This window comes from Rhineura floridana, chromosome 2 (genome assembly GCF_030035675.1).
Source record: "Rhineura floridana isolate rRhiFlo1 chromosome 2, rRhiFlo1.hap2, whole genome shotgun sequence".
NCBI lineage: Eukaryota > Metazoa > Chordata > Lepidosauria > Squamata > Rhineuridae > Rhineura > Rhineura floridana.
The window spans coordinates 3,097,074-3,123,171 of NC_084481.1; the positions used below are offsets into that span (position 1 = coordinate 3,097,074).

At 43.1% G+C, this 26,098-nt stretch overlaps 1 protein-coding gene across 3 annotated transcripts in view; it reads left to right on the forward strand.

Moving 5' to 3' along the window:
* Positions 1–26,098, forward strand: part of FTCD (formimidoyltransferase cyclodeaminase) — a 50,294-nt gene that overhangs the window by 19,575 nt on the left and 4,621 nt on the right. For 2 of the 3 annotated variants that reach the window (XM_061607638.1, XM_061607639.1), the window contains exons 8-13: positions 899–960; positions 3,576–3,705; positions 6,492–6,653; positions 7,116–7,159; positions 8,494–8,632; positions 15,132–15,227. In XM_061607638.1, coding sequence (XP_061463622.1) covers positions 899–960; positions 3,576–3,705; positions 6,492–6,653; positions 7,116–7,159; positions 8,494–8,632; positions 15,132–15,227 — 633 coding nt within the window. Of the gene's footprint in view, positions 1–898; positions 961–3,575; positions 3,706–6,491; positions 6,654–7,115; positions 7,160–8,493; positions 8,633–15,131; positions 15,228–19,028; positions 19,622–26,098 lie in introns of those variants that run through there. The other variant, XM_061607640.1, reaches the window with a different exon arrangement.

Sequence of the window (26,098 nt, forward strand, 5' to 3'; positions counted from 1 at the left end):
TCTGATTGCCTTTTCAAAAATCATTTCAATATGAGATGGGTGTTTCTTCATTTCGAACATTACAAATATGTAGCCCTTATTTTAAGGACATCCCACATCCCTTTTTATTTGAAAATTAGTTTTACCTGCCTTCAGAAGGCTGTGCAACATCCCATATTCTCATTATCTTTGGGCATCAATTATGTAATTAATTATGTAAAATTCTGCTATAGCGTACAATGAGATGGATAACATAATTTTTGTCGGAAACCAAACTGCAGTGGAATGGAAATGGTGCTATATGTGACAAAGGTGGGTCATAATGGAAATCAATGCCATCTTACACCCCAAACGGTGGCCCTCCAGATGTTGCTCCTATCAGCACCAACCACCATGGCCAATGGGCAGGGACAGTGAGAGCTGTAGTCCAGTGGATCACCTGTGGAGTGCCACAGGTTTGCCACCCCTGGTATACAGTATATCCACAATAATGACTCCATTAATGACTCATGACTTCGTGCTCATTCTGAAATAGTCTCCGTTCTTCAAGGAGGCCCATCTCACAGTCTGGAGCAAGAGAGGGTGTGTTTAGAAATCATGGACTCGTCTAAGGGTGCATCCAAATCAGGACTTCATTTCTGTCATTTATATTTCATTGACACATTTCACCAACCCTCTCTGTGTGTTTCCTGTCATACTGACTTCCTCCTCCTGGAATTATAGGTTTGGTGTTTTATTCCCCCCCCCGCATTAAACACTCAATTTGTGCAATTGCACTTGTAATCAGATTTCTCAATACATTTAACCTTGTCATGGCTTACTGCCCAAAGCAATTTGAGTAAGTCCAATACAGGATCCTACCTGCTTCATATTTCAGCTTGTTTAATTAAGTGAATCTCTATTTATTTTTCAATCTCAGGTAATCAACCGATTGGGGCTGGACTCTTTGTCTCCATTCAATCCCAAAGAGCGCATAATAGAGTATGGTTGTTTATATTTTTCCTGTTTTTATTTGCGGTACCATCATTTGCAGAGCTAGGCTGGGTTGGCTTCCTGTGGATTTGTACAGACATTGCAAACAGGGTAAAGGAAACTGTTGGCACATAGCAGGTGGGAGAGTAACTAGAAGAAGCCACTTTTTCTTCACTTCTTCAGAAAGTGCAATACCTCCAGAACGATGTCTTCTCATGTAACTTGAGACATGTGTGAAAAGAGGTATCTAGTGTACACTTTTCATCAGAAGTGTCCTTTTATACTCAGGGTTGTTACAAAAGGAGCCAGGCCTGAATGGAGGCCAGTCTGATAGGAACTCTATATTCCCTAAGATGCCAATAAGGAATAGAGACGAGACCAGAGTACCGCAAATACTTGCCTTTATTTGAACCTTTGCAAAGGGAGGGCCACTCTCAAGTGACTCTCCAGAATTGCTGACAGTCATCATATTTATAGGCTATAGATGCGTCACATACATATCATTAGAAATGCATAGCTAATCAGAAATACATCATTGTTTGATTTCTCAGCATCTGTCTATTCTGGTCCACTTCTCTGTTCTCCCTCCAAACTTCCTCTATCCTTGACCTTTGGTCCGGTAAGCTGGGAACAACATTTTTAATTGCGAATGAAGCTGATAAGCGGAAAAACTCCCGTACTTTTCATAAGGGAGGCAAGCATATGTTTCATTTAACATTATTTGATTTTATTCCACTATAACATTTTAATTTTAACTCATTGCAACAGGGTGTTTCCAAATGAACACCCCTCCTCTGCATTTTATTCTTAGCAGGACATGAGGTGCATGCAAAGGAGAGAATGAATTACCTGATTGCCATGACCATTGCACAAGAATTGAAAGGAGGAAGGGGCTTGCTCTTGTTCCAATCAGTGCCACAACAGGGCAAGAGCAGTGGAGAATGGGGCATGTTCTTGGTTTCAACCTAAGATTGCTGCTTCTGCACTGCCGCTTGTGCTGACCCTCAGACAGCACAGCACCAGCAACACATCACTCAACTGAGGGTGGACTTGCTGCTGCTGGGAAGCATTTCTGCACTGCTTGCAACAGTTGGAGCTCTCCTTTCCGCTGTTTCTTAAGGAATCAGTGAGGAGCTGTGCCTTTTAAAAAAGGTGATGAAATGAATGGGAATTGCTGAGAGTGGGTGGGGAAGGAGAGGTACAACAAGAATGGATCTTGTTACTTTGAGCTAGGAAGTACTATTGCTGTAATCTCAAAGTGAAGTCTTATGTTTTGTCTTTTCAGGGGGTTCAGCATGTTCCCATTTCCAACAGGTGCCCACATGCCCCCTCCCCTCTGATTGACCGGCACATCTGATTTCACCTTCCATGGGCCTCCATTCCCCTCCCCAACCTTTTTCTATCCAACTCCTGCCCAAGTTGTGATGGTGATGAACAGCAAAATATTCCCAGTCACTATCCCAGGAAAGGTGAAAAACGTGTCTCTGCACAACCAATCTGAACAGCATGAAAAAAAATCCTGCCAGATCTCCAATCAGATGACCAGTTAATTGCTGGGGTAGCCCTTATCCCTCAGGGTGGGTGGATCATGTTGTCCATCTGGACCCACTGAGGCTGAGCCACCTGTTGCAAGGCCTTACATGTGCCTCCCCAAGTCTTTTGCTCTCACAATGCTTCGGGGCCCTAAGCAATTGCAAGATTTCCCCCTTAACACACCTGGCAGGCCTCCTGAGTGCTGCTTGCAGCCAGCCAGACTTATGACAAGCTAAGACCATTATATATCCCCCTTCCTGCAGGTGAGTCTGCAGTTGCAATGGCCAAAGGAAATAAGGGATGGACTTCTTGCTTCTCTTCAGCCACCCATTTTTCCATTTTTGTCAGACTAAAGGCTGATATCTGTGCACTAGTCTTTCCTGCCAGAGATGTTCTTTGGCAGCTTGAGAAAAGTGTGCATCTGAGACAGATTTGTGAGGTTTCAAGGGAGGATAGGGATCAGATTGCACAATTAAATTGCATGCCTGAGAGTTAATGAAATGCTTTCTCAAGTGTCAGCACATTTTCAAGGGAGCGTTTTTTGCTTGAAGAATGCCAGGCCAGATCCTAGAAGGAGACAAAACAATCCTCCCACATCTTGGTTCACTGGAGAAGAAACATCTGGGACACTGACGTGAAAAACATATTGTAATTTTGCTGTGTCATGCTAATATTTCAAGTGCTATATTGAATATTTATTTCACACTTCTGTGAACAGAAGTTACCATCCTACACATGGCAGAGAGATGTCTGAGCATTTTCCTTCCTTGACTTTAATTCATTCTAATACAGGCATACCCCGCTTAACGTCGCTTCACTTAACGTCGCCTCGCTATAACGTACATGCTCCATTACGCCACCATACCCCGCTTAATGTATGGTGCTTCGCAATTACAGACACTTAATGGCATGACGCCGCTGCCATCTAGTGGCGATTGCAGTGCAGTACATGCATAGATAATTGCTTCACTTTAAGTACATTTTCACTTTACATACACACTCCGGTCCCATTGCGTATGTTAAAGCGGGGTATGCCTGTAATATTGACATATGTGGATGTGATTTTTCTATATCCTCTTTGTCTTCCAAAGGGACATGGTGCAGGACGGCAAAGAGAGTGGCAGCCTGATGTCGTTACCTCTTCACACTTTTGTGCAGAAAGTTGGTGCAAGATCAGCTGCTCCTGGAGGAGGATCAGTATCGGCAGCAATCTCTTCTTTGGTACACAAGCCACTTGATTTGTCTAGCTTAAAGAAGCATGAGACGCATAAAACTAGTTCCCAGTTCCTTATTTGTACAAAAGTTTCAAACACAGCTCAGTCAGAAAACTTTTAAAAAGAACCAAAGCTTATTGTGGGATGCACACCCCCAATTTCTCATTTGTATTGCCATCTGGGGTCATTGTACATTTATTAGCTTTGTCCAAAAATGTCAGTTTTGATCAGAGAAAATGTTTATTGGGGATCTTGAAGGGGACAGTCCTCCGATCATGGAGATGTATGACATAGGGTACATGAAAGCTTATTTTAGGGTTCAAAGTCATGTAAAGTGTTGTTCTTTTTCAGGTTGTTGGGCTGTGTTTTGGGCCCCTCCAGACTGTTGTTTTGATGCAGAAGTATTCTGCAACATGTTTTTAACACAATAATATTGCATTAGTGGCGGATTTATTCAGCTTTAGTTTGTTCTGCGATGCTTCCCCAGCGCTATCACATCATTGCTGTCCGGAGGAGCTGTACTGAAAAAAAAAGGGACAAAAATAAGTTAGAACATTTGTGGTATAAGAAGTGACAGGTTCTGACCAGGAAGTTACAGGATATGTACTGATTAGCAATGAACAGAGCTTGGAAGTAATTAGTTACAAAAAATGAATGACTTGTAATTCTTTACTTTGTTGAGGAACGAGTGGGTTATTCTTTTACGTTTTGAGTGTAATAAACAAGGAGCAATTTTAGTACTTTTGAGTAATTGTAATGTTTCCAGCATTACTTTTGAGCATTCCTTTGAGGGGAGGGGGTTTGCAGGGAAAGTCTTCTGCTCCTCTGAATTGTGGATGGAAATCATGTGCTTCAAACTGGCCTTCTGCGCAGCGTCGCTCTTTGCTGTGGGTGGGTAGGAGGCAACAAGGGAGGAGGCGGAGAGCAAGATGGGTGGAGTGGAGAAAATAATTGTTAAAAACATGGATGGTGGTGGGAAAGAATGGAGTGGAGGGAAAAAGGAGCCGAAGGGCAAAAACATGGATAAAGGAGGAAAAGGAGACAGCAGCAGAGTTAAAGAATTGTGGAGGTGAAAGATGATATGTGTGAGTGTGTGTGTGTGTGAATACTGTATTTGCACTTGGCACACAAAGCGGCCTCCGCCGCCCTCCCTAGCTACTTTGCTGCATTTGCAGTGTTTTAACTTTTTTGCATCTCAGAGGAAAAATGTTTGCTTGCCTGGGTGTCCCTTAGTTGGTGGCAAGGCAGGGTCCAGGAGGTGGTTGAGAGAGATTATGCTTGCTGGCTGAGGGGGGGGGTTGCATTTGTTTGACGTGCAAAGATCTGAGTAGTGGCCTCTGCCTCCCTCTCTCTTCCCAGCGGAAGGACCACCACTGCTATCTTACAAATAAAAAGAATTATTCTACTCCCTCTGTGTGTGTGTGTGTGTTTATTTTTAATCTTGTTTTAGGTGACTTAGGTGTGCAGCAGCCAAGGCCAGCACCTTGTAGGCAATCTAGTTTGTGTTTTTTAAAGTAACTTAAATGTAATTGTAGTGATTACTTTTGAGTAATGGTAAAATAATCAATTCCTTTCAGAACAATTGTAATTGCAATGGTAATATATTCCTTTTTGGGGCCATGTAACGGTAATTGCAATTTATTCCTTTTTAAAAGTAATCTTCCAAGCTCTGGCAAAGAAGCAGTATGACTGCTCCACATTTTTTGCAGGTGCAAACAGTATTGAAAGTGGGATTGTGTGTGACCACCCCAATAGCATCATGAGCATAAATCATCATGAATGCACAATAAAAAGGATGCCTGGAGAGGCCCTTAAACTTTTGTGCAAATAAGAAATTGGGAACTAATAGTCAGCTTCAGCTTCAAGAAGTTTCCTGTTCTTCAGATTTCCTGGGAAAGTGTGAAAGAAAGATTCTTATTTTTGACTTCTTTCTCAAAGTGCAGGGAGATTATTGTGCAACTACATTGTATCATGGACCTTATGAGAGGGGTGAACAGGATATGTGGAAGAAGGGAGCACCTGTTGTATCTGGTTGTTTTCATATTAGGACCCTATAGTGTTGCTAAAACATTGCTCTTCTGCAATCAACTGAAAGCAGAATTTAAAATGGTGTGCTTCCATCCAGTTCTTAACGTAGTGTAATTCTAAATGGAAAAAGAAATATGATATTATACAAAAAATGTAAAAAACAAAATATGGACAAGCGAGCAACAATTGGCCTGCGTTGGTTACCTGAAATGTTTTTTGGGGGGAATTAATGAGTTCTTGTTATTGTTCTTGTCAAAAATGTAACGTATAAATACTTTGGAATCCAAAGTATGCAATACATGTTTGTATTTTGGAAAATCATAAATAAAACAGCCTCCACCCCCACACAGAGTGCTATTCTCCCCATAACAGTACCTCAGTACTGATCTCTACGAGCCAGTGTGGTGTAGTGGTTAGAGTGCTGGACTAGGACCTGGGAGTCCAACTGGAATCCCCCTTGGCCATGACGCTCACCTTGGGCTAGGCACTGCCTCTCAGCCTAAGTGATTTTACTGTGAGGATGAAATGGGAAGAGGAAGAATTGTGTATACCACTCCTTAGATGAAAGGTGGAATATAAATGTAATAGTAAATAAATATATGTTTTACTGAGAAGTAAGTTGCATTCAGCAAAGATTTCACTTCTCCTGGATTCTACAAGGTTGTTAATTGTACTGATTATGGGTGTAAATCTGTTTTTAATTGTTTTGAATTATTTTAAATAAATGTTGTGTATGCTGCATTGAACATTTGTATCTCCTTCTAGGGGGCAGCGCTGGGCTGCATGGTGGGGCTGATGACTTATGGAAAGAGACAGTTTGAGGAACTGGATCCAGTCATGAGGCAGTTAATTCCTCCATTCCATCAGACCATGAATGAGCTGGTACTCATGGTAGACACAGATTCTTTGGCTTTCAGCAGCTACATGGTGAGTGAAATTTACAAGCTTTTGACAGTTGAGTACCTCTTGCATCCTTTACCCCATAACTTCCCTGTCACATTTTTTCCTCTGGATTGAATAGAAAGACAATAACATTAGCAATTGATATTAGGACTTGGAACATTTTTTGTTGATTATTGATGATGTCATCATTTCAGGTGACTGAAATGATAATTGGAAGGGAGGATTTAAAAAAATGCCTCCATTTCTGGGAGAAGGGAGTGGATGCGAATAAGAGATGTAGAAAGAAAGGTAAGTCTTCCTGGGACAAGGATGCATGGAACTGTAATACGACAAGGAATAGTCTGGTCTGGACACAGCTTGAGAATTGTTCTTCACACAAGTGGCTCTACCCGGGCCAAAGTGAAAAATTCTGAATGGTGGTTCTCATAGCCTAAATAACTACTGAACATAACTAACTAAATATGATTTTCTTCCTTCACACCGTAGGATGCTATGAAGCTTGCTAAGAATACACCTGAGGAAAAAGAAAGGTATGTACCAAGGCATTGCTTGATACTGCAGTCTAATGACATATTTACACTACAAACATCTCACTTTATTGGTTTAACAATCATGGCTTCTCCCTTTGCATATATTTGGTTGCTTGGAAAGATTATTGGAAATTCTCTGTTACAGATCCTTAGCCCCTCTCATACAGCTACAGAACCCTGTAATAAGAAACGACCTTTATACCCGTTTATGTGTGATATCCGATGTTAGTCAGGCTCAGAGGAGACCCATTGGACCGGTTACTTAAGTCTTCAGAGTGTGATATATTGTCATGTTGCCCTTTACTAAATGCTATGAAGAGACTCCTGCTGAGTTGGACACCACACTAAGAAGGATGCAGACAAGCTGGAACGGGTTCAGAGGAGGGCAACAAGGATGATCAGGGGACTGGAAACAAAGCCCTATGAGAAGAGACTGAAAGAACTGGGCATGTTTAGCCCGGAGAAGAGAAGACTGAGGGGAGACATGACAGCTTCCTCCACCAGTCCTCTGCTGAACATTTCACTCTTTTGCAGCCACTTTTTGTTTTAAAAGCATCTGGGGACTGGGGACATACACAAGTGAGTGTGTAGCAGAATATTTCTGTTCAAGACAGTTTTCCAGTGTTTAATATTGTGAACATTGTTTCTCTTTCCAGTGTTTATTGATCATTCTTTGCATTTCACAATGAACTTGGCTGCATTTCTCATAGCTACTTTGGAATTCAAAGTTACCCTTCTTTGACTGGAAAAAGAAACACATTCCTCATGACAGTTCTGATAGGCTGACTTTCTTTTGGACTTAAGGGCTATATCCAATTACATGTCTCCACTGACAGGAGATTCTTTGATCCACTGAAGGCTTCCATGAGCAGAAAGAGGAGGCGCATTTTCCCACTGAGTCTCCATTCCCCACGTCATACTCCATTTGCTCCAGAGGACTGGGGAACCCTTTGGAACAGTTTGTGAGGTGGTCACCCAGAGGGGGAACGCAGCCAGGAGAAAGGGGGGAAATGTGAATATCCCTTTCCCCCTCCTTTCTGCTCATGGATCAAAGAGCTTTCCATCAATAGCAAAACAAGTCTTGTGGCACCTTTATTGTGGCATATGCTTAAATGGATCAGGATCTGCTTTGTCAGTCACTTCCGGGTCAATGGACACCAAAGCTTTTGTCAAAATGTATATGGTAGTCTTTAAGGAATTGAAAGACTCTTTGCCTGTCTTTATTGCAACGATATGGTGTACCTTTGGAATGTATGTTTTAGGCACACTTTCCTGGTTTATGTGTTCCAGTCAGGTTTACTCCCTTTCTTCCTTTCCTTATTCATCCTTTGCAGGCGTGCAGCAGCCATGCAACTGGCCCTGAAAAATGCAGCTGGTGTCCCTTTCTTGCTGGCAGAAAAAGTTCACTCCTTATGGCCCCTTTTAAAAGAAATGGCTCAGCATGGAAACTTAGCCTGCAAATCAGATATTCAGGTATATTAGGTTTTTGATGGATGCTACACTGGTTAGGAAGGAGTCTTTCGGTGGGCTGTGTGAGCTTAGGAGGGAAAGGTTCCAGCAACAGCTACACTGGCATCTTATACAAGGCAACTAGATCAACCTCTGGCAGTTGGGGCGGTGGAGACCATTGAGGGTGCATTGGGCAGGGTGAGAGTTGCACTCAAATACCTATTCCGCCTTGAATAGTGGCCTTGAGCACTTCACCATTATTTCTCAGGTCAATGTAACTCACAGTAGGCTGTGGAAAAGGGTGCTTGAAGGGTTTTGACATGCAGTGGAGGCCAGTCCATTGGGGTTACTGGGGCACAGCTCTTCCAATCAGCATGTCAAGCAATTTTTAATTTTTTTCACCCAAAATCTCAGAGCCACACATTCTGTCTTGTTCCTCACACATTTTATACTTCTGTTTGAACTCAGAGAAGCTCTGCAAACATTTATTTCAATCTACTGTTCTCTGGTTAATCAGCTTTTTTTCCTCTGGCTAATTGGCTCTCTGCACCACTCAGCCAATCCTAATCCAAAAGTGGCAAAGAGGTTCCTCCCCTTGGTCTGCCTGCTTGTCAGCCCTCTTAGCAGGCTTCTACTCCATCTGTTGTTAAGAGGCCCATCTAACACAGGCTCTGTAGCAAATTAGGGAGGAGTGTAGACTATATATAAATTGGTTTCTTCATAGGCTGGACTGGGCCTATTTATTGTAGGGGTTGGGAAGGGAGAGGAGATTCTTCTTGGTGACAAACTGCCCCCAAAATGTTTGGCGGGCATCATAAATGTGTGTGTGCATGCAGAGAATCTGATTGGTTTTTTTCCCCAGTAGCTGGACCTGAACTAGACCTTTTTATTGTCAGAGTGGGAGTGAGAGGAGTTTTTCTTGTGGCAAACTGCCCCAAGAATGGACTGGGCTCGATTGGACCTTTATTTCTTTATTTTTATTTATTTATTTATTTTTATTTATTTATTTATTTATGAGATTTGTTAGACACCCATCTGGCAGAGGTTAATCTGCCACTCTGGGCAACTTACAACCAAACACAAGTACATTGAAAGTATTGCAAGTGTCTGAACATTTGATATGAGTTTATGCAAGATAATCCCCATAGGTATAAGAGCAAGAACTTATTATAATTATTTTAATTAAAACAAAACTTTAGGAGTACTTTGAAGAAGACAGATGTTTATTTTCTTTCTGAACCCAGGACTGTGTCTTTCATGATGGGGGCTGGGGAGAAGACAGCAGGAGAGTAGTTGGTAACACAGATGTCCTGGCATTGGTAGTCCAATTAGCAGGGTATGTGTGGGGTTGTTGCGCACTGCCAGGCCCAATTTCACTTTGAGTGGTGAGGTGAAACCTGTGTAAATGAAATTGATCAGAAGAAGGAATGTTGAGTTCAGCAAATCCCTGCTTTTATAAAAAACAAGAGACTTAAATATACTTTGTGTGAATGTCTGTGTCCCCGCAGCAGTGGGATACTGGAGGAACTTGTGGAACTTCCTGCTACGGTATTCAGATCTTATCATTTGGTGTGAGAGACTCCTTTTTCTAACATGTTGGCTTCTTGTTTTTCTCCACTTGCCATATGTTTTTCTCTAAGCGATAGGAGATTACAGTTTACAGGATTGGTTTTGTTTCTTTTTTTAAAAAAAGAAACTCTGGAGCTCTTTAGGCAATAACTATTACCTGCGATACCCCTGGGACAGCAGCCAGAATCCCTTCTGAACCAAAGCAAGACACGTCACAGTTTAGTTCGGTGCTATATGCAAAACTGGAATGCTTAAGTATACAGGAATACCCCGCTATACGGACCTTCACGTTACAGACACTCGCGAGTATGGACACATTTACAGTAGCACCAGTCCCCTGTTTACGTACGCTCGCTTCGCAAGAACGGACACTTAACGGCATGACACCACCGCCCGATCATTGGGTACATGCGTACAGTATGTACTGTACTGTTTTCGCTGCCGTCCGTTTGTTTACATCAGTTATGCCCGTATATGACGATTGCAGTGCAGTACATGCATCGATAAGTGAAAAAAGGTAGTGCTTCACTTTAAGTACATTTTCGGTTTACGTACTCGCTCTGGACCCATTGCGTACGTTAATGCAGGGTATTCCTGTACACAGCATGTTTGCAAGGGAGGAGGATGGGGAGAAAACCAAAACTTGGCCACTCCCCCATGACCTGGTTGGCCACACTCCCATAGCAGCCCTGCCAGGTGTAGTGGACACCAGCCACCACTGGCCACCTGTTGTCTCAATCCGTGCCCTCTTGACTTGCAAAAGCTAGCCAGAGAGGATTGACTGGGTGTGTCCAGGGGATGGTAACTGCTTCCTTGTTGGAAGGGGTAATGCCGGCCTCCTTGAAAGAGGTGGTGATGCATCAGCCCCTCCTCAAGACACCCTTTTTGGACCTGGAGATTTGTGACCACCACTACCCAGTCACTTATATCCCCTTTTTGGGCAAGGTGGGGGAGAGGTGCTTGGAAGCTCAGGTGTGCTTCAGACATGCTTGGAGGAAATGGATGATCTGGATTAGGGATGGGATCCGTTGGCTGGTGCCAGTTCGAAAGCACCAACCTAACAGGCTTATATTGATTTGAGTTTGTTCTTTGTCCACAAGCCACTGCTTTTACTGATCCAGTTTTTCCCCTCAGAAAAAGTATTGATATTTTTAAATGAAATATTTATATTTTTAAAGGAAACATCAACAAATTGAAGGAAATATAATATTAATATCAATATTTTAGACACTTAAAAAAACTTGTTTCCAAAAATAGCTGCAGAAAATCACTACATAAAAATCCAATCTGCCATGATAGCAAATAAGCAAATTAATGGAAAATGTGGTACCAAATCTGAATTGGACGGAATTCTCCCTAATCTGGACCCATTTCAGTTTGAAATGGCATTGGTTGCCCTGGCTGATTAGCTTTATTGAAAGATGGGAGGGATGCAATTCTGTTGATTCTCCTTGATCTCTTGGTAGCTTTCGATACCGTTGACCATGGTCATCCCCTAAACACTGGAGCTGCCTTATACTGAGTCAGGCCATTGGTCCATCCAGCTCAGTATGGTGTTATAATATATGGCCCTGATAAAATACACTGTTCACCAATCGGGCAGCTCCTTCCTGCACTAGTTGCAGCTCCCAGACTGTCTTTACTATTAGCTCTGCAAAGGGAGGTTACCATAGCATGTGTTACTGTGGCTAAGCTATCTTGATCTAGAAATCCATAGCTGGTATACTAACTGTAGCTCTAAATAGGTACTCCTTGTCACTGATGACACCTGGATCTCCAGAAATTTTGTTGAATCAAGGTACCCCCAAGCTACAAAACCTGCTCCTTCAGGGGGAGTGCAACTCCATCCAGTACGGGACATATCTCTAGTTCCCAGACATGAGGACCACTCACCAACAGTACCTCCATTTTATCAGGATTCAGCTTCAGTTTATTGGCCCTTATCCACCCACCTTGAGCCTTAAGATCTGCTGGGACAGCCTTTTTCATGGTCCTGCAGAAGGGCATAGAAATGGAGTTTTGGACCCTTTGGAGGCCCACTGGGAATTGTTTGCAAGACACTTCGAGGGTAAAGTTTCTCGCCTCCATAGCAATCTTGATGCCCTATCCTCATCTACTGTAGTCCCCAGTGTGGTGTTCAGTGCAACATCTACTGCAACTACTTGGGATCAGTTTCAGATGATGTGGCCTGGTGACATGGACAAGATGCTTGTGACAATGTGGCCAGCAACATGTCCTCTCAACCCTTGCCCTTCTTGTCTTATTAAAGCTTGCCAAGGGGGTATGACCAAGTGGATCCAAGATGTGGTCAGTGCATCTTTGTGGGAGGGAGTGGTCCCAGCTGCCCTGAAAGAGGTGGTGATCCAACTGCTCCTGACATGTCCACCCTGGACCCATTGGTTTCTATCAACTACTGTCCGGTAGCAAATACCCCCTTTCTAGGGAAGGTGATTGAGAGGGTTGTGGTGCAGCAATTGCAAGTACTCTTGGCTTAAACAGATGATCCTGACCCATTCCAATCTGGGTTCAGGCCTGGTTATGGGACTGAATCGGCCTTGGTTGCCCTGATGCACCCTGTTATTCTTACTTGATCCTTTGGCGGCTTTTGATGCCATTGACCATGGTATCCTTCTGGGCCGATTTTATGAGATGGGTATTGGAAGCACTGTTTTACTATCGTTCCGATCCTATCTCTAGGGTCATTTTCAGATAATAGCATTGGGTGATTGTCTTTTGGCCCCCTGGCAGCTGTGCTGTGGGGTGCCACAGAGTACCATCTTGTCCCCCATGCTGTTTAATATCTATATGAAGCCCTTGGGAGTGGTCATCAGGAGATTTGGGGTGAGGTCTCAGGAGTATGCTAATGATATCCAGCTCTATTTCTCTGTAACATCTGAATTGGGAGAAGCTGTGCAAGCCCTGGACCGGTGCCTGGACTTGGTGGTGGGCTGGAAGAGGGCCAATAAACAAAGTCTGAATCCTAGCAAGATGGAGGTGCTGTGAGTTGGTGGTTCCCGAGTTTGGATAACTGTTCAATTGCCTGCTTTGGATGGGGTTGTACTCCCTTTGAAAGAGCAGTTCATAGTCTGGGGGTGCTCCTGGATCCATCTTTGTTGCTAGAGGCCCAGGTGACCTCAGTGGCTACGATTGCCTTTTACCAGCTTTGCTGGTAAGACAGCTGCAGCCGTTTCTGGAGCAGGATAGCCTGATCACTGTTATCCATGCACTGGTAACTTCCAGGCTGGATTACTATAATGTGCTCTATGTGGGGCTGCCCTTGAAGTTGGTCCGGAATCTGCAGCTGGTGCAAAATGTGGCAACGCAACTGCTCACTGGGGCAGGGTATCGCCAACATGTTACCATGCTGCTGAAAGAATTGCATTGGCTGCCCATGAGCTACTGGGCCAAATTTAAGGTTCTGGTTTTGATGTACAAAGCCCTATGCAGCTTGGGACCAGGATACATAAATTGGGTGGCGATGAAGGACAAGGGCTTCTCAGTGGTAGCACCCTATCTGTGGAATTTCCTCTCCTAAAGATATCTAGTAGTCATCATCGATATTAAGTTTTCAACATTAATTGAAAATGCATTTGTTTATCCAGGCATTTAAGACAGATTGAGGGGCTGAGGCTACTGTTTGTTATCATTTTCACTGCTGTACTTTAGTGATGGATCAATAGCAGTTTCTTTTAAACATTGCTGTTTTATATTTTTAATGTTTTATTCAATTTTTATGGTTTTAATTATATTTTTTAAAACCACCCTGGAATTCTGTCAATGAAAGGCAGTTTAAAGATGCCTAAATGAACAAAAAACAGATGAAGTAAGAGTTGCAAGTGGACTGAGTATATAAATGTAGATAATATGAGAATTGCAAAGCATTTTGTACACTAAAAAGTCCCTTGGACATGACAGATAATTACATTTTATTTACATACTAGCAGCCTTGTGCCCAGCATTGCTTTAGAATTCTAAAAAAACAAAAAATTGGTGGAGTTTGAAATCAGTGGTTAAAATCACTGCAATTTTGAAAGGTTCAAACTGCCAAATGGTTTCCAATTGTATCCAAACATAGATAAAATTCTGCTCCTTGATCTCATGCAAAATTTGGTTACAGTATCTTAGGAGGTATCCAAATGCATAGTGAACAAACAACTTTCCAAAATATGCAGGAGATTTAAAGATTTGTTTGTTGTTGTTTTTTAATTTGTTTGTCAGCCAAAACGGACTTTCACAGTGGCTTACAGATCACTAAAGAAAAAAAAGTCAATTCCTGCCCTCAGGCTTTTAGTCTAAAAAGACACTGCACAAAAGCAAAATGGATTGAGAGGGAGGAGGAAATAAGCACACTCAGGTACTAGTGACAACTGGTGGCAACAAGTCTTTTAATGACGAACGGGGTGGAAAAGTTAAATGAAAGGAGGTACCAAAAATTGCAGCACTGATGGAGTGGTCCAGCATCCCTTTTCTTCTGTCCTCTGCTGCACCCTGATGTAATGTGACAGTTGATTTTAAAGGTGGTTGCATAAATGCACATCAACATTTTTAGGGTATGACATAAGCTACCAGGCCTGAACCTTGTTTTGCAATATAGTGATTACTGCACATAAAGATTCATAGATCTCTTGAAGATGGACCTGAAACAGTCCTTTGGTTGAAGCATGCTGCAAGAAGATAGCACTATCAGGCTACAGATAAACACAGTAACTTCTCAACAAACCACACCAAAACATAAAATAAATAATTATAAACCTAAATGGATTTGGGTAGAGTAGAGCATAATAAAAGATGTATAATCTTCAACCTAACCTTTTAAGTGCTTCTGTATGAGATCTAGAATGCTCGTGCCAGTTGTTCTGGTTTTGGTGGTTTATAGTTGACATGAATTCTTTACTGATGATAAAGGAGTTGAAGTCACTGGCAAACGCCTCCTCATTGTGCTTTTTGTACGCAGGTGGCAGCTAAAGCTCTAGAAGCTGGCCTGTTTGGTGCCTATTTCAATGTTGTCACCAACCTGAAAGATATAACAGATGAAGACTTTAAGCAACAGGTAAGAAACTCTAAGGCTTACTGCTACACCAGCTACGTTACTCTCCAGTTAAGTGCTGTGTCTCTACTATCATTTAGAAGGGCAAGTAAGACCTCCCTCAGACAGATGCTAGTCTGCAGCTTGCAGGGCCGGCGCCAGATTGCAGTGGGCCCTTGAAGGTGGCAGTGTGGCAGCAGCTGTGGCTGTGCAGTGCCGCTACTGCCGCCGCCAGGGGCTTAAATTGCACTAGCACATTGTGTGCACACATCTACCATCACCCAAGATGCAGGGGGGGCATATTGACTCTTCCACTGCCATCTTGAGTGATGGCAAGCATGCATGTGCAGCGCGTCGGCACGATAATGCAAGAAGCAGCATGGCCAGCCCATGCTGGTGGCAGAGGGATATTGCCTGAGAGGGTGACTCCCATTCCACAACGCTACAATCTGCTGCAGCATCGGGTCTCAGGGAGCACACTGCACGACCTGATGCCACCACAGATAATGGAGCGAGAGCTACACCCACCCAGCCCCAGCAGAAGGGCTCGTGGCCGTTCCCCAACCTGACTGCCTGTTGGCGCCAGGCCAGGTTGCTTGAGCCATTTGCAGTGTGAAGGAATAGGACTGTTCACAGGAGGATGTAGAGAGAAGGGTCAAAGGTTAAGAACCTGGCAACTGAGGAGAAATTGAAACTTAACCAGGACTCCACTCTCCTGGTTGGTTAAAAAGGGGGGGAGGGAGGGGGAGAGGGAGGGTAGTGACAATATTGTATATAAGTCAAGCTGTAAAATAGGGTAGTTGGTGGACATTGAGCTGCTTGGAGGAAAGGTGTTATATAACTGTAATCAATAAGTAAGTAAAATAAATAGGAGTTGGAGGTGAGAAACTGAAGAGCTGCAAGACAGAGTAGGACCTGAAATACTAAATGTGATCAGGTAAACACGTGGTAGTGAGGACGGAGCAGGGGTGTGTCCAGCATCTTCAGGCACATTGGCATTCCCCCTCCCAGCTCAGTTCCCAGCCTTCCCAGTGTTGTATGGGGGAGGCCTGCATGGGGTTTCTACTCATGTTCACTTGAATATACGTTGAATGTCCTAAGCGTTTAGGGACCCTGCTTTACAAATGAGTTGGGGGGCGATTGTTCTTCAAGCACCTTTCTGAGCCCTCTTGTTCTGCTTATAGTGCAGTATAGTACTTGAATTGTGGTGTGACAAGCCCCACACCTGACTCCTCCCAGTGTTTCCTGTACTCCCTCCCCTGTACCTTGCTGAAAACAGTGGCTAAGGGGATTTACACAAAAGGTAAATCTGCCCTTCCCAGTTATTCAAGCACGGAATATGGGTGGAACTGGATAGATAACCTGAGGGCCTAACTGCACATGACATTAAGTGTGTTTGCCTGCAGTGATGTGTGGGGCTTTAATTTAATAGTAAGCTTGAGAGGGGTCCATTTTGAATTGGGACCACAGCCTGGGGAGGGGAGGTTTAATGTTTCCCTCCATCCCCCAGTCCTGATGAAAAATGCCCCCCCCCGGTGGTGCTCCAATTAGTGACAGAAAAGAGGCTCCCATTGAGGCCCGTAGGACAGGTTTTTGTCACTAAATGCAATGGATCCAGGGCTAGTTTTTGTCAGGATGATGGTGAAAGAGAGAAGGGTTAACCCCCTTCTCCCCACATGTTATGATCCTGATTAAAAATGAACTCCCCATACTTCCTTTTAAATTTAAAAAGCTCAGATGACATGATACTGCATGTGACACATTTACCCTCACTAGTAATTAAGCCCTGAATAAAGAAAGCACTGCAGACAGGCAGGAGAGGTTCAGGAAGGGTGACAAGGAGGTTAAATCTTACCCCCCCCCGCAGCCCTCCCCCCTTTCTAAAACAGTAACTAAGGGAGCCATCACAAAAGGTGATGAGGCACCTGCCCTGTAATTTGAGCACTGAAAAGCAAAGCAAAGGTTAAAGATCAGCCCTCAGTCTGGGTGCCTTTTGTACACAGAAAGGGAAATTGCATAGCTTGAATGGTCATGCAGCACAATGACTAAGGGCTTGTCCACATGTGAGCGTATCTTGCTGCCAATACACTCCTTTTACCTTTGAATTTGCTTAGAGTGATCCACCCAGCAGGCTCAATTCGAGCTGCAAAGACAGTGTTCTCCAGCCATAAGGGGTGAGAGGGGATTGGATCAATCCAAAGTTTATTTGTGGCCCCAACAATTTGATATTCCCACTCCCTCTGTTTGCAAATGAGCTAGGCATGCATGAGGTTGTTTGATCAGCGCATGTCAAGCCCTTTTTTAAAAAATAGTTTCCTTTCAGGAGCACTTACAAAAAGCATTGTTAAAAAAAAAACAGCTGTGCAAATCTTGAACCTACAAAATATTAACAAGTACTATCTATGTGTGTTAGATAGGCAATTTCTCGCAGTACTAATGAGCAAACAACAAAAACCATTCTGCTGGCCAGAAGTAAGCATGGTAGCTACAGGAAAGGAAATTGGGGGCATGCAAAGGGAAAGATCTATCATTAACCAGAGGCACCCATGTGGGGAAGTAAAAGGTAAAGGTGTCCCCGCACTTGTAGTGTGAGTCATTTCCGACTCTTAGGGTGACGTCTTGCGACGTTTACTAGGCAGACCGTATATATGGGGTGGGATTGCCAGTTCCTTCCCCGGCCTTTCTTTACCCCCCAGCATATGCCGGGTACTCATTTTACCGACCACGGATGGATGGAAGGCTGAGTGGACCTCGGCCCCTTTTACCGGAGATTCGACTTCCTCCTTCCGTTGGAATCGAACTCCGGCCGTGAGCAGAGCTTCGGCTGTGTTACCGCCGCTTACCACTCTGCGCCACGGAGGATCTATGTGGGGAAGAGCACCCCAAAAAAACTTACAGGGCCACAGTAGAAGCAGCTTGGTTTTGGATTATCCCCTGGTAGGGGAAGTTTGAATTTTAGGCTAGAAAGGAGAGAAAACAGGGCTGGTGGTAGGGAACATCATGTGCACAATGGCCATCAACCTTGGGGACAAGGAGCTGCAAACACACATTAAACACCAGTGTGGACAAGACCAAACCCAGCTAGACCTTTCTCTTGGCCGTAGTGCTCTACACGCAATAGGAGAAACCCCCTACTCCACTGTCCTAGGAGGCAAGGCCTATATCCTCATGTCATTGCAAAAGGAAATAGTTTCATAATTTGAAATTTCGGTATAATCTAGATCAGTTGACAATCTGCTTAGCTAAAAGAATAAACAGCACTGAGAAATTCCGCCTACTATTTATCTGTCAGTAAACAGACTAGCTCTGTGGCCACTTACTTGCTGCTACAAAGCAATATATTTCAGATGTCAAACAAATAGTGGACCTACTGAAGCTAATGTGAAGACTGTACTTAGTCACTTTCTTCTGTGATTTAATGTTTGGATGAAGTTGCAAGTAGCCTCAGGCGTTTGATGAAGCCAGCTAAAAATAAACCAATACAAATGAACACTGGTCATATAGAGTGCTTCCATATCAGGGATGTTGTACAGGTGGATTTCCTGCATCGGCAAGGGGTTGGATTCAGTGTCCGTTGAGATCTCCTCCAATTCTGTGACTCTGGTACCATTCTGAAGTCAGAGACCTGACTCCCACAAGCTATACAATCCACTGCTCTCATTTATATAGGCACAGGTAATCCAAGGCTGAGCATGGGTGCTGTAGGCCATACGTGGGAAGGTTGCATTGTGGCAAGAAACCCCTAGCATCCTGTGTACACATTTTGTCCATCGGTTGGCTTCCTGTATTTGTGGTTCATGTAACTACCTCTCCTATTATGTGCAGGTGCATGGGAAACTCTCCCACTTTTTGGAGGAAGCCAAGGAAAGTACAGCATTTGTGTTAGAGCAGCTGGAGAAGCGGACACTGTGAAAGATTCTTTGTACAAGTAACTGTTTGTCTAAGCATATATAATCCCTATTTGTAGTATTGTCAGATTGTATGCAGATAGACAAAAACGTCACGCTTATTCTTACACCAAACGAACAGTACTTGCGATTTCTGTCCTACATCTGCAAATACAGACTCACACATTGCTTCCCTGGTGACAGCAGGGGATTTGCTTCTCTTGGTCATACCATAAACCAATGGTAGTCCTTCTCTGACTGCCAAGGTAATGGTAAGGCACATGTGTCCATGACCCAGAAAATAGTTTTGATAACTTTTGGGGGACAGTTTGAGATCCAGTTGAAGAGGGGAGCTCAGTCATTTTCAGTAGTGATCACCATGAAGTTAAGTTGAGCATGCTTTTATGAGGACAAGTGCCAAGGCCTCTAGCACTGGAGCATAATTTGAATGCTAGGCAAATGCCTTTTTGTAAAGTGGAAATTAATACTTTTATATTACTCTATGTTCTAATAAATGATTTCTGTGTAAAATATGTCTGTGTGTACTAATGTATTGATCAGTGCCCAACTGTGTTGTATCGCAATGGCTCTAAATCAGAAGTTCATAGTATCTGATCAGCCTATTGTCTTTACCTAGATTTTCTCACACTGGTTGCATTTCATAATAAGGCTACAATAATAATAATAATAATAATAATAAATTTAATTTTTGTGTCGCCTATCTGGCCGAAGCCACTCTAGGCGACGTACACATTAAAATTCAATAAAATACAATATAAAAACAGAATAAAATACAGTGCAGTCAACAATAACCATTTTAAAAAGCAGCAGTACAGAACAGTTTAGGGCCATCAATAGACAATTGTAAAACAATCATAGAGAAATTAGCCCACCCCGGGGATCCCAAAGGCCTGTCCAAAGAGCCATGTTTTTAAGGCTCGGCGAAATGTATCCAGGGAAGGGGCATGGCTTTATATGGAGTGCCTAAAGTGAACCATTCACAGGTCCATCTAGCACAGTGATGTCTCTGTTGATTGATAGGAGCTATGAAAAGTATTTTGGTAAAGATGCTTCTGAGTCCTATATTCACAGAAGGAGAGGCATGTGCTGCTCTCCTGAGTGAGAGCAAAGAGGGGTACTCAATTATCTCTCATGATATCATACAGGGACTGCTTTTATTTATTACCCCTCTAATTAGTCTAGTGTAGGTTAGACTACTGAAGTGTGTTCTACGTGAGATCCTCCTTGAAGACAGTTTGGAAACTCCAGCTAGTGCAGAATTCGGCAGCCAGATTACTGACCGGGCTAAGTAGGTCCATACATATAACATCAATTCTGGCATGGCTGCACTGGCTACCACTTAGTTGTCCGGGCTCAATTCAAAGTGCTGGTTTTGATTTATAAAGTCTTATGTGACTTAGGATCAAAATATATCAAGGACTGCCTCTCCCTGTATGAACAGACCCAGAACCTGTGCTCATCATCAGAGGCAGGATGATGTGCCCCTTCCACGGAAGGCTCAGAGGATGGCAACATGAGAACAGGCTTTTTCAGTGGTGGCCCCCTGGTTGTGGAATGCTCTTCCATGGGAGGCATGCCTGGCACCTTCTTTATCTATCTTTATAGTTGCCAAGCAAAGACCTTCCTTTTCACTCAGGCCTTTGGCCCTTGAGGTATGTTGTTTTAGTTGGGTTTTCTTTCTCTTTTTTTGGCTTGTTTGGGTTTTAAGTTTTTATATTGCTTGTTTTTAAATTTTAAATTTTAATATTTAAAAATCTGTTTTATAATGTTTTTCGATCTGTTCTAAGTTGCTGAGACTGTTGGGTATGAGATGACCAACAAATGACATTATTATTATTATTATTATTATTACAGAATTTAATCTACATTACATTTATCAAGCATATGTACAAACTATTTGTATTTTGCTCTTGTTGAAGAGTAACACTTTAATTATACTCAATTCTGATACCTCCTGAGTACACAAACTGGCATGTATTTATTTATTAAATTTATATCCCACCCTTCCTCCCGAAGGGACCCAGGGCAGCAAACCCATTGCAGTAAAAATGCAATACAAATAAAATAAAGACAAAAACACATTTAAAACATTTTAAATTGTTAAAAACATGTAAAGACCAATAAAACACAATAAAGACATGTAACTTAATCATGTGTCTGAATAGGCCCATTGAAACAGAAACATTCAGCAGGCATCTAAACAAATGCAGTGATGATACCTGCCTAACGTCAGTAAGCAGGGAGTTCCAAAGTACAGGTGCTGCCACACTGCAGGCATGACTCCTCGACAAATGCAAAATGGGCCTTGTGTGGCACTTATAGAAGTGCAAGTTCTGCAGATCGCAGTGATCAAGTCAGTCACATGGTCCCTTAAGTAAAGTGGTCCAAAGCCATTAAGGGCTTTACATACCACCTTGTACTTGGCCCAGTAATCAATTGGCAGCCAGGGCAGATGTTTGAGGACAAGTGTAATATGCTGACAGTCTCGCTCCTCTCAGCGATCATGCTGTGACATGTTGCACTAACTGCAGTCTCTGGACGAAGCAGAAGGGAAGCCCCACATAGAGTGCATTACAGTCTTGAAGTTCCCAGCACCTGAACTACTGTGGTCAAACTGTCCTGGTCCGTGAACAGTCACAGTTGTTTACCAGCTGAAACCTTTGAAAGACATTCCCATCCACCGAGGCCACTTGGGCCTTCAGTGACGAAGCTGGATCCAGGAGTTCCCGAAGTCTGTGTACCTGCTCCCTTAGAGGGAATGAAACTCCATCCAGAGCGGCAATCGACCAATTTCTTGGACACGAGAACCACTCACCAAAAGAGCCTATGTCTTGCCAGGATTCAAGTTCACCTTATTTTCCCTCATCCAATCCACCACTGCATCCAGGCACTGATCCAGAGCCTGCACAACCCTTTCAGATGTTGTGGAGAAACAGAGCTGGGTGTGATCAGCAAATTGATGGCACCTTGTGCAAATCTCCTCATAATCACTCCCAACGGCTTCATGTAAATGTTAAACAGCATTGGGGATAGAATAGTGTCCTGCGGCATCCCATAGCACAACTGCCAGAGGTACAAAAAGCACTATTCTCTGGACTTTGCCCCATAGGTAGGACCAGAACCATTGTAAGACAGTGGCCGCAGTACTCATCCCAAGGAGCCAATCCAGGAGGATATCACGGTCACAGAAAGATTGAGAAGGAGAAAAGTTGCACTCCCCTTGTCTTGCTGTTGATAAAGATCATCCATCAGGGCAACTAAGGCCAGTTTGGTCCTATGCCAGGCCTGAACCTAGACTGAAATGGGTCTAGATAATCCGTATCATCCAATAATGCCTGCAGTTGCCCCACCATAACTCTCCCCACCACCTTCCCTAAAAAGGGGGATATTTCTGACTGGTTGGTGGTTAAATGGGTCCAGAGCTAGCTTCTTTAGAAGTGGCTGGACCACTGCCTTTTTCAAGGCAGTAGGGACCACCCCCTCATGCAATTAAACATTACCCACTGTCCAGACCCAACCGGTCAAAACCCCTCTGCAAGATTAAATAAACCAAGAAGAGCAGGGGCGAATAGGGCACATGGTTGGATGTAGAGCCACAAGCACCTTGTCTACATCATCAGGCTGCATAAGCTGAAAGTGATCCTACATCACAGGTTGAGACATCCAACATTTTGGTTGGGACTATAACAGCTGTGGAATCCAGGTCTTTCCAAAGTTGAACAACTTTATTTTTGAAATGTGCATTTGGTTACAGCAGGTCTTTTATGGCTCCAGAGGTCCTTCCCCCTCAGTGGAGGTCAGCAGCCCCTGGACCACCTGACAGAGCTCCACTGATTGGTTACTTGAGGATGCAATGTGGGCTGTGATCACCATGCTCAGTTCAACATGAAATAACCTCCACGTCATCAGTTGTCAAAAACTTCAACCTACTTGGTGCTGGCGTGAGTTAAAAGTTTATCTCACTGGCATATCGACTATCTCAAAGGCATGAGAGCGTTCAGCAGTTATGCCCTTTGGCTTGACTTGCGTCACTGTGTGAGCTGAGCAGAAACTAAGATAAGTTCCAGTGTCAAGACAATTTGATTCCAGCTCTCGGTTCTGCTCCAAACTCTAGTGAGCTCTTCAATTTGGAGAAGTTGCTATTCCTTTATTTCATGTATCATTAATGTATTGTGTGCTTATAAGACACATTTAATTCAGTCTTGCCATAGGTAGTAAGAATTAACTGGCAGTCTCCTGCACTTTTGGGCACTGGAATCAACCCTGGGGAGAGGTGTGGGGCATTTGTGTAGCCAGACTGAATGAAGGCAGAAGTAAGTGACGCTTTAGTGCTCTGCTGCTCAAAAACATATTCATCTATTATATGTTAACATTATACTGGAGATGTTGTGTATAGTGACATTCTTTCAATAAAATCTGGCCATTCAGACTCTTGTTCTAGAAGTCCTACCAGAATTTTCTTCAACAGGTTTAATTACATATTATGTGAAAACTTGCGTAATACAGCTTAAATACCAATGTTTTTTTGGGCAGGGAAGCAGTTTTGGGAGGGGAAAATTTGGAGCTGAGAAGTTCTGTGTTTGTGTGCACTCTATCACACACATATTCAACACTTTCCTCATCATGTTGGCATCATTTTGAATCCCTCGGGTGTGGGGGGACAATTTGGGGTGGAGAACCTGTGGCCAGGGAAAGGATTAAGTGCACCCCTCTCTGATATTCCTGGAAATACCTTCTAGATTTAATTTCTGGAAGTTCTTGATAGTTTATTTTTAAATTGTTTACTTCTGTAATTTGTTGTCCACAAAACTGGTTATTTTTGTGAAGAGCAGACAGGTTTGCCGGTAAGTTGCAGCTACAGAAAAACTAGCAGACTCTAACAGACCCCAGGGCAGGAGAGATCTTGATCAAGATTTGGATGTTAGGCTGAAACCCCACCTCTGTGTCCAGGAGGTCAACTTTCAGAGCCACATGTGAAACAGATAGAGGCTGGCCACAAAGGCTAGCTATATAATAGGCTATCAAAAATTTCCCTTCTAGCTAGGATAAATATAGCTCACCTGGATCACATTATTTTTCTTTTAATACTACGCCTTAGATAGGTTTGCATTGTCACTCTGTACCTAGTCTCCAACACAGGCAGTTGACCTTAGTGCTTGGGTGTGGAGTCTTGGATTTAAAAGAATGTATGCAAACTGGAAATAATAAAGGGAAGGATGAAAAGTCAATAAAATGACCTTTTATTACTGGTTAGTTTGCCCTCCCACAGTGATGCTGATTCACCCTGCCTTTCGACTGGCAGGAAAGCTTGTCAGTGCTACAGGTGTGCTTATATAAGTGAAGAAAGTTTATTGTATGATCCAGTAAAACAAAAGCAGCCACAAGGAAGTGCTACTGGGCAGACTTCACTTTTGGTATTGTATGCAGTTTCAGATTTGTTAGCAACATTGAGCTATGGGACAAGAGAGTGGACAACATTTCTCCCAAGCATTTGAGGGAATATTATCTTGTTTATTGCTCTTTTTGTGTTAATTATTTTGGAGAGGGCTTGTTAAACCTTGTGTTTTGATTTGGTATGCTTTGTTGCAGGCGAACAATAAATTAGATTATTTATTTAAACAGTGATTTTGGCAGGAGATGGGATGAAATTGTTAGCATGAAAAGAATGAACAGATATATTTGTTTGTGCTTGTCAAAATTAGACAATATAGGCAGTCAGCTTAGCTGGAGGGGTGGCTGCATATTTCTTTTGGAAACTGATGCACCCAGTTTATGTAGGGAGCATTCCCACCATCTATTTATCAGTGGCATGTGTTCCACAGCCTCTACTTAGGAGAACCGGATAGATGAGGCTTTATTTTTTATTCAGTTCATGTTTGTTGATGTACAAGTACAATTCAAAATCTAGTGTACTCCTAAAGAAATAGTATTTGGTGCAAGCTTTGTCATATAAGGCTCTGTACTGACTGGGGGAAAACATAGTAACTACATAGTGTGGAAATATGCTTTTCGCAAAGCAATCATGGCTATTTTAACAAAAGGTGAGTATGTGGGCATCACTTATTGGACAGTCTCCATGTAGTGCTGTTGCTCTTAAATAGGACAATGGATACAGCTGAGTTAGGTGGCTTATAAATTCAAAGTTCTGAGCTTTTCCAAACAGAGTATTGTCCTCTAAAAAGCATGATCAGTCTCGGTTCTGATTCTTAGGGCTGTTTATGTGACATTTTCTGTTTCTTTTTCGCTGCTTTCAGCCCCCCCCCCACAACCCAGTTTATGAGTAGCCCACCACAGATGTAGGCTGTGACCCAGAAAGTCAAGGGAATTTAGCTGCAATGGCTTTGATGATCAAGAAAGCTGTGAAACAACCACCTGGCAAATGTTGCTGGAACTACTGAGTTCCATTCTTTGCCTCCCTTGTTGCCAGTTTGTGTTGCGAACCAAGCCTCCACACCCAAGCAACCAAGTCCCCACCCTAAATAGCATATGAGTCAGCTTTTAGTGTTAGATTAACAAAGGCCATAGCTTCACCACAGATGTAAACCCAGGGATGTCTGGGTAATTCTAGCTCTGTTAGAGGTACATGGGGGGAATAAGTGTTCTCCTCCAGAAAGGTGTCATCTACAGTTTCCTCCTGCTGAAAATTTGAATTTTACCAGCCATATCAACTATGAAAGGTATTGAGGTCCGCTTATTGTATGCACAAGTGTGTCCGATAGGTGATAGATGTGGCACAGAATTCCGTTTGCCCAAGAAACTTCAAAACACAGTTACTATTTCTTTTCTTGTTAGGGATGCTTGCTGAGCCTGCTTTCTTTCTATCTTTAACTTTTAAAGATACAGAAGACCTCTTCGTTGCCAGGCCCGGCCTCCAAGAGGTCTTCTGTATCTTTAAAAGTTGTGCAGGGGGAAGGGAGAATTTGGTTTTTCCCATTACAGTGTTGCAAGTACACCTGCACTTGGCTGACTTTCTCTTCTCCTAAAGAT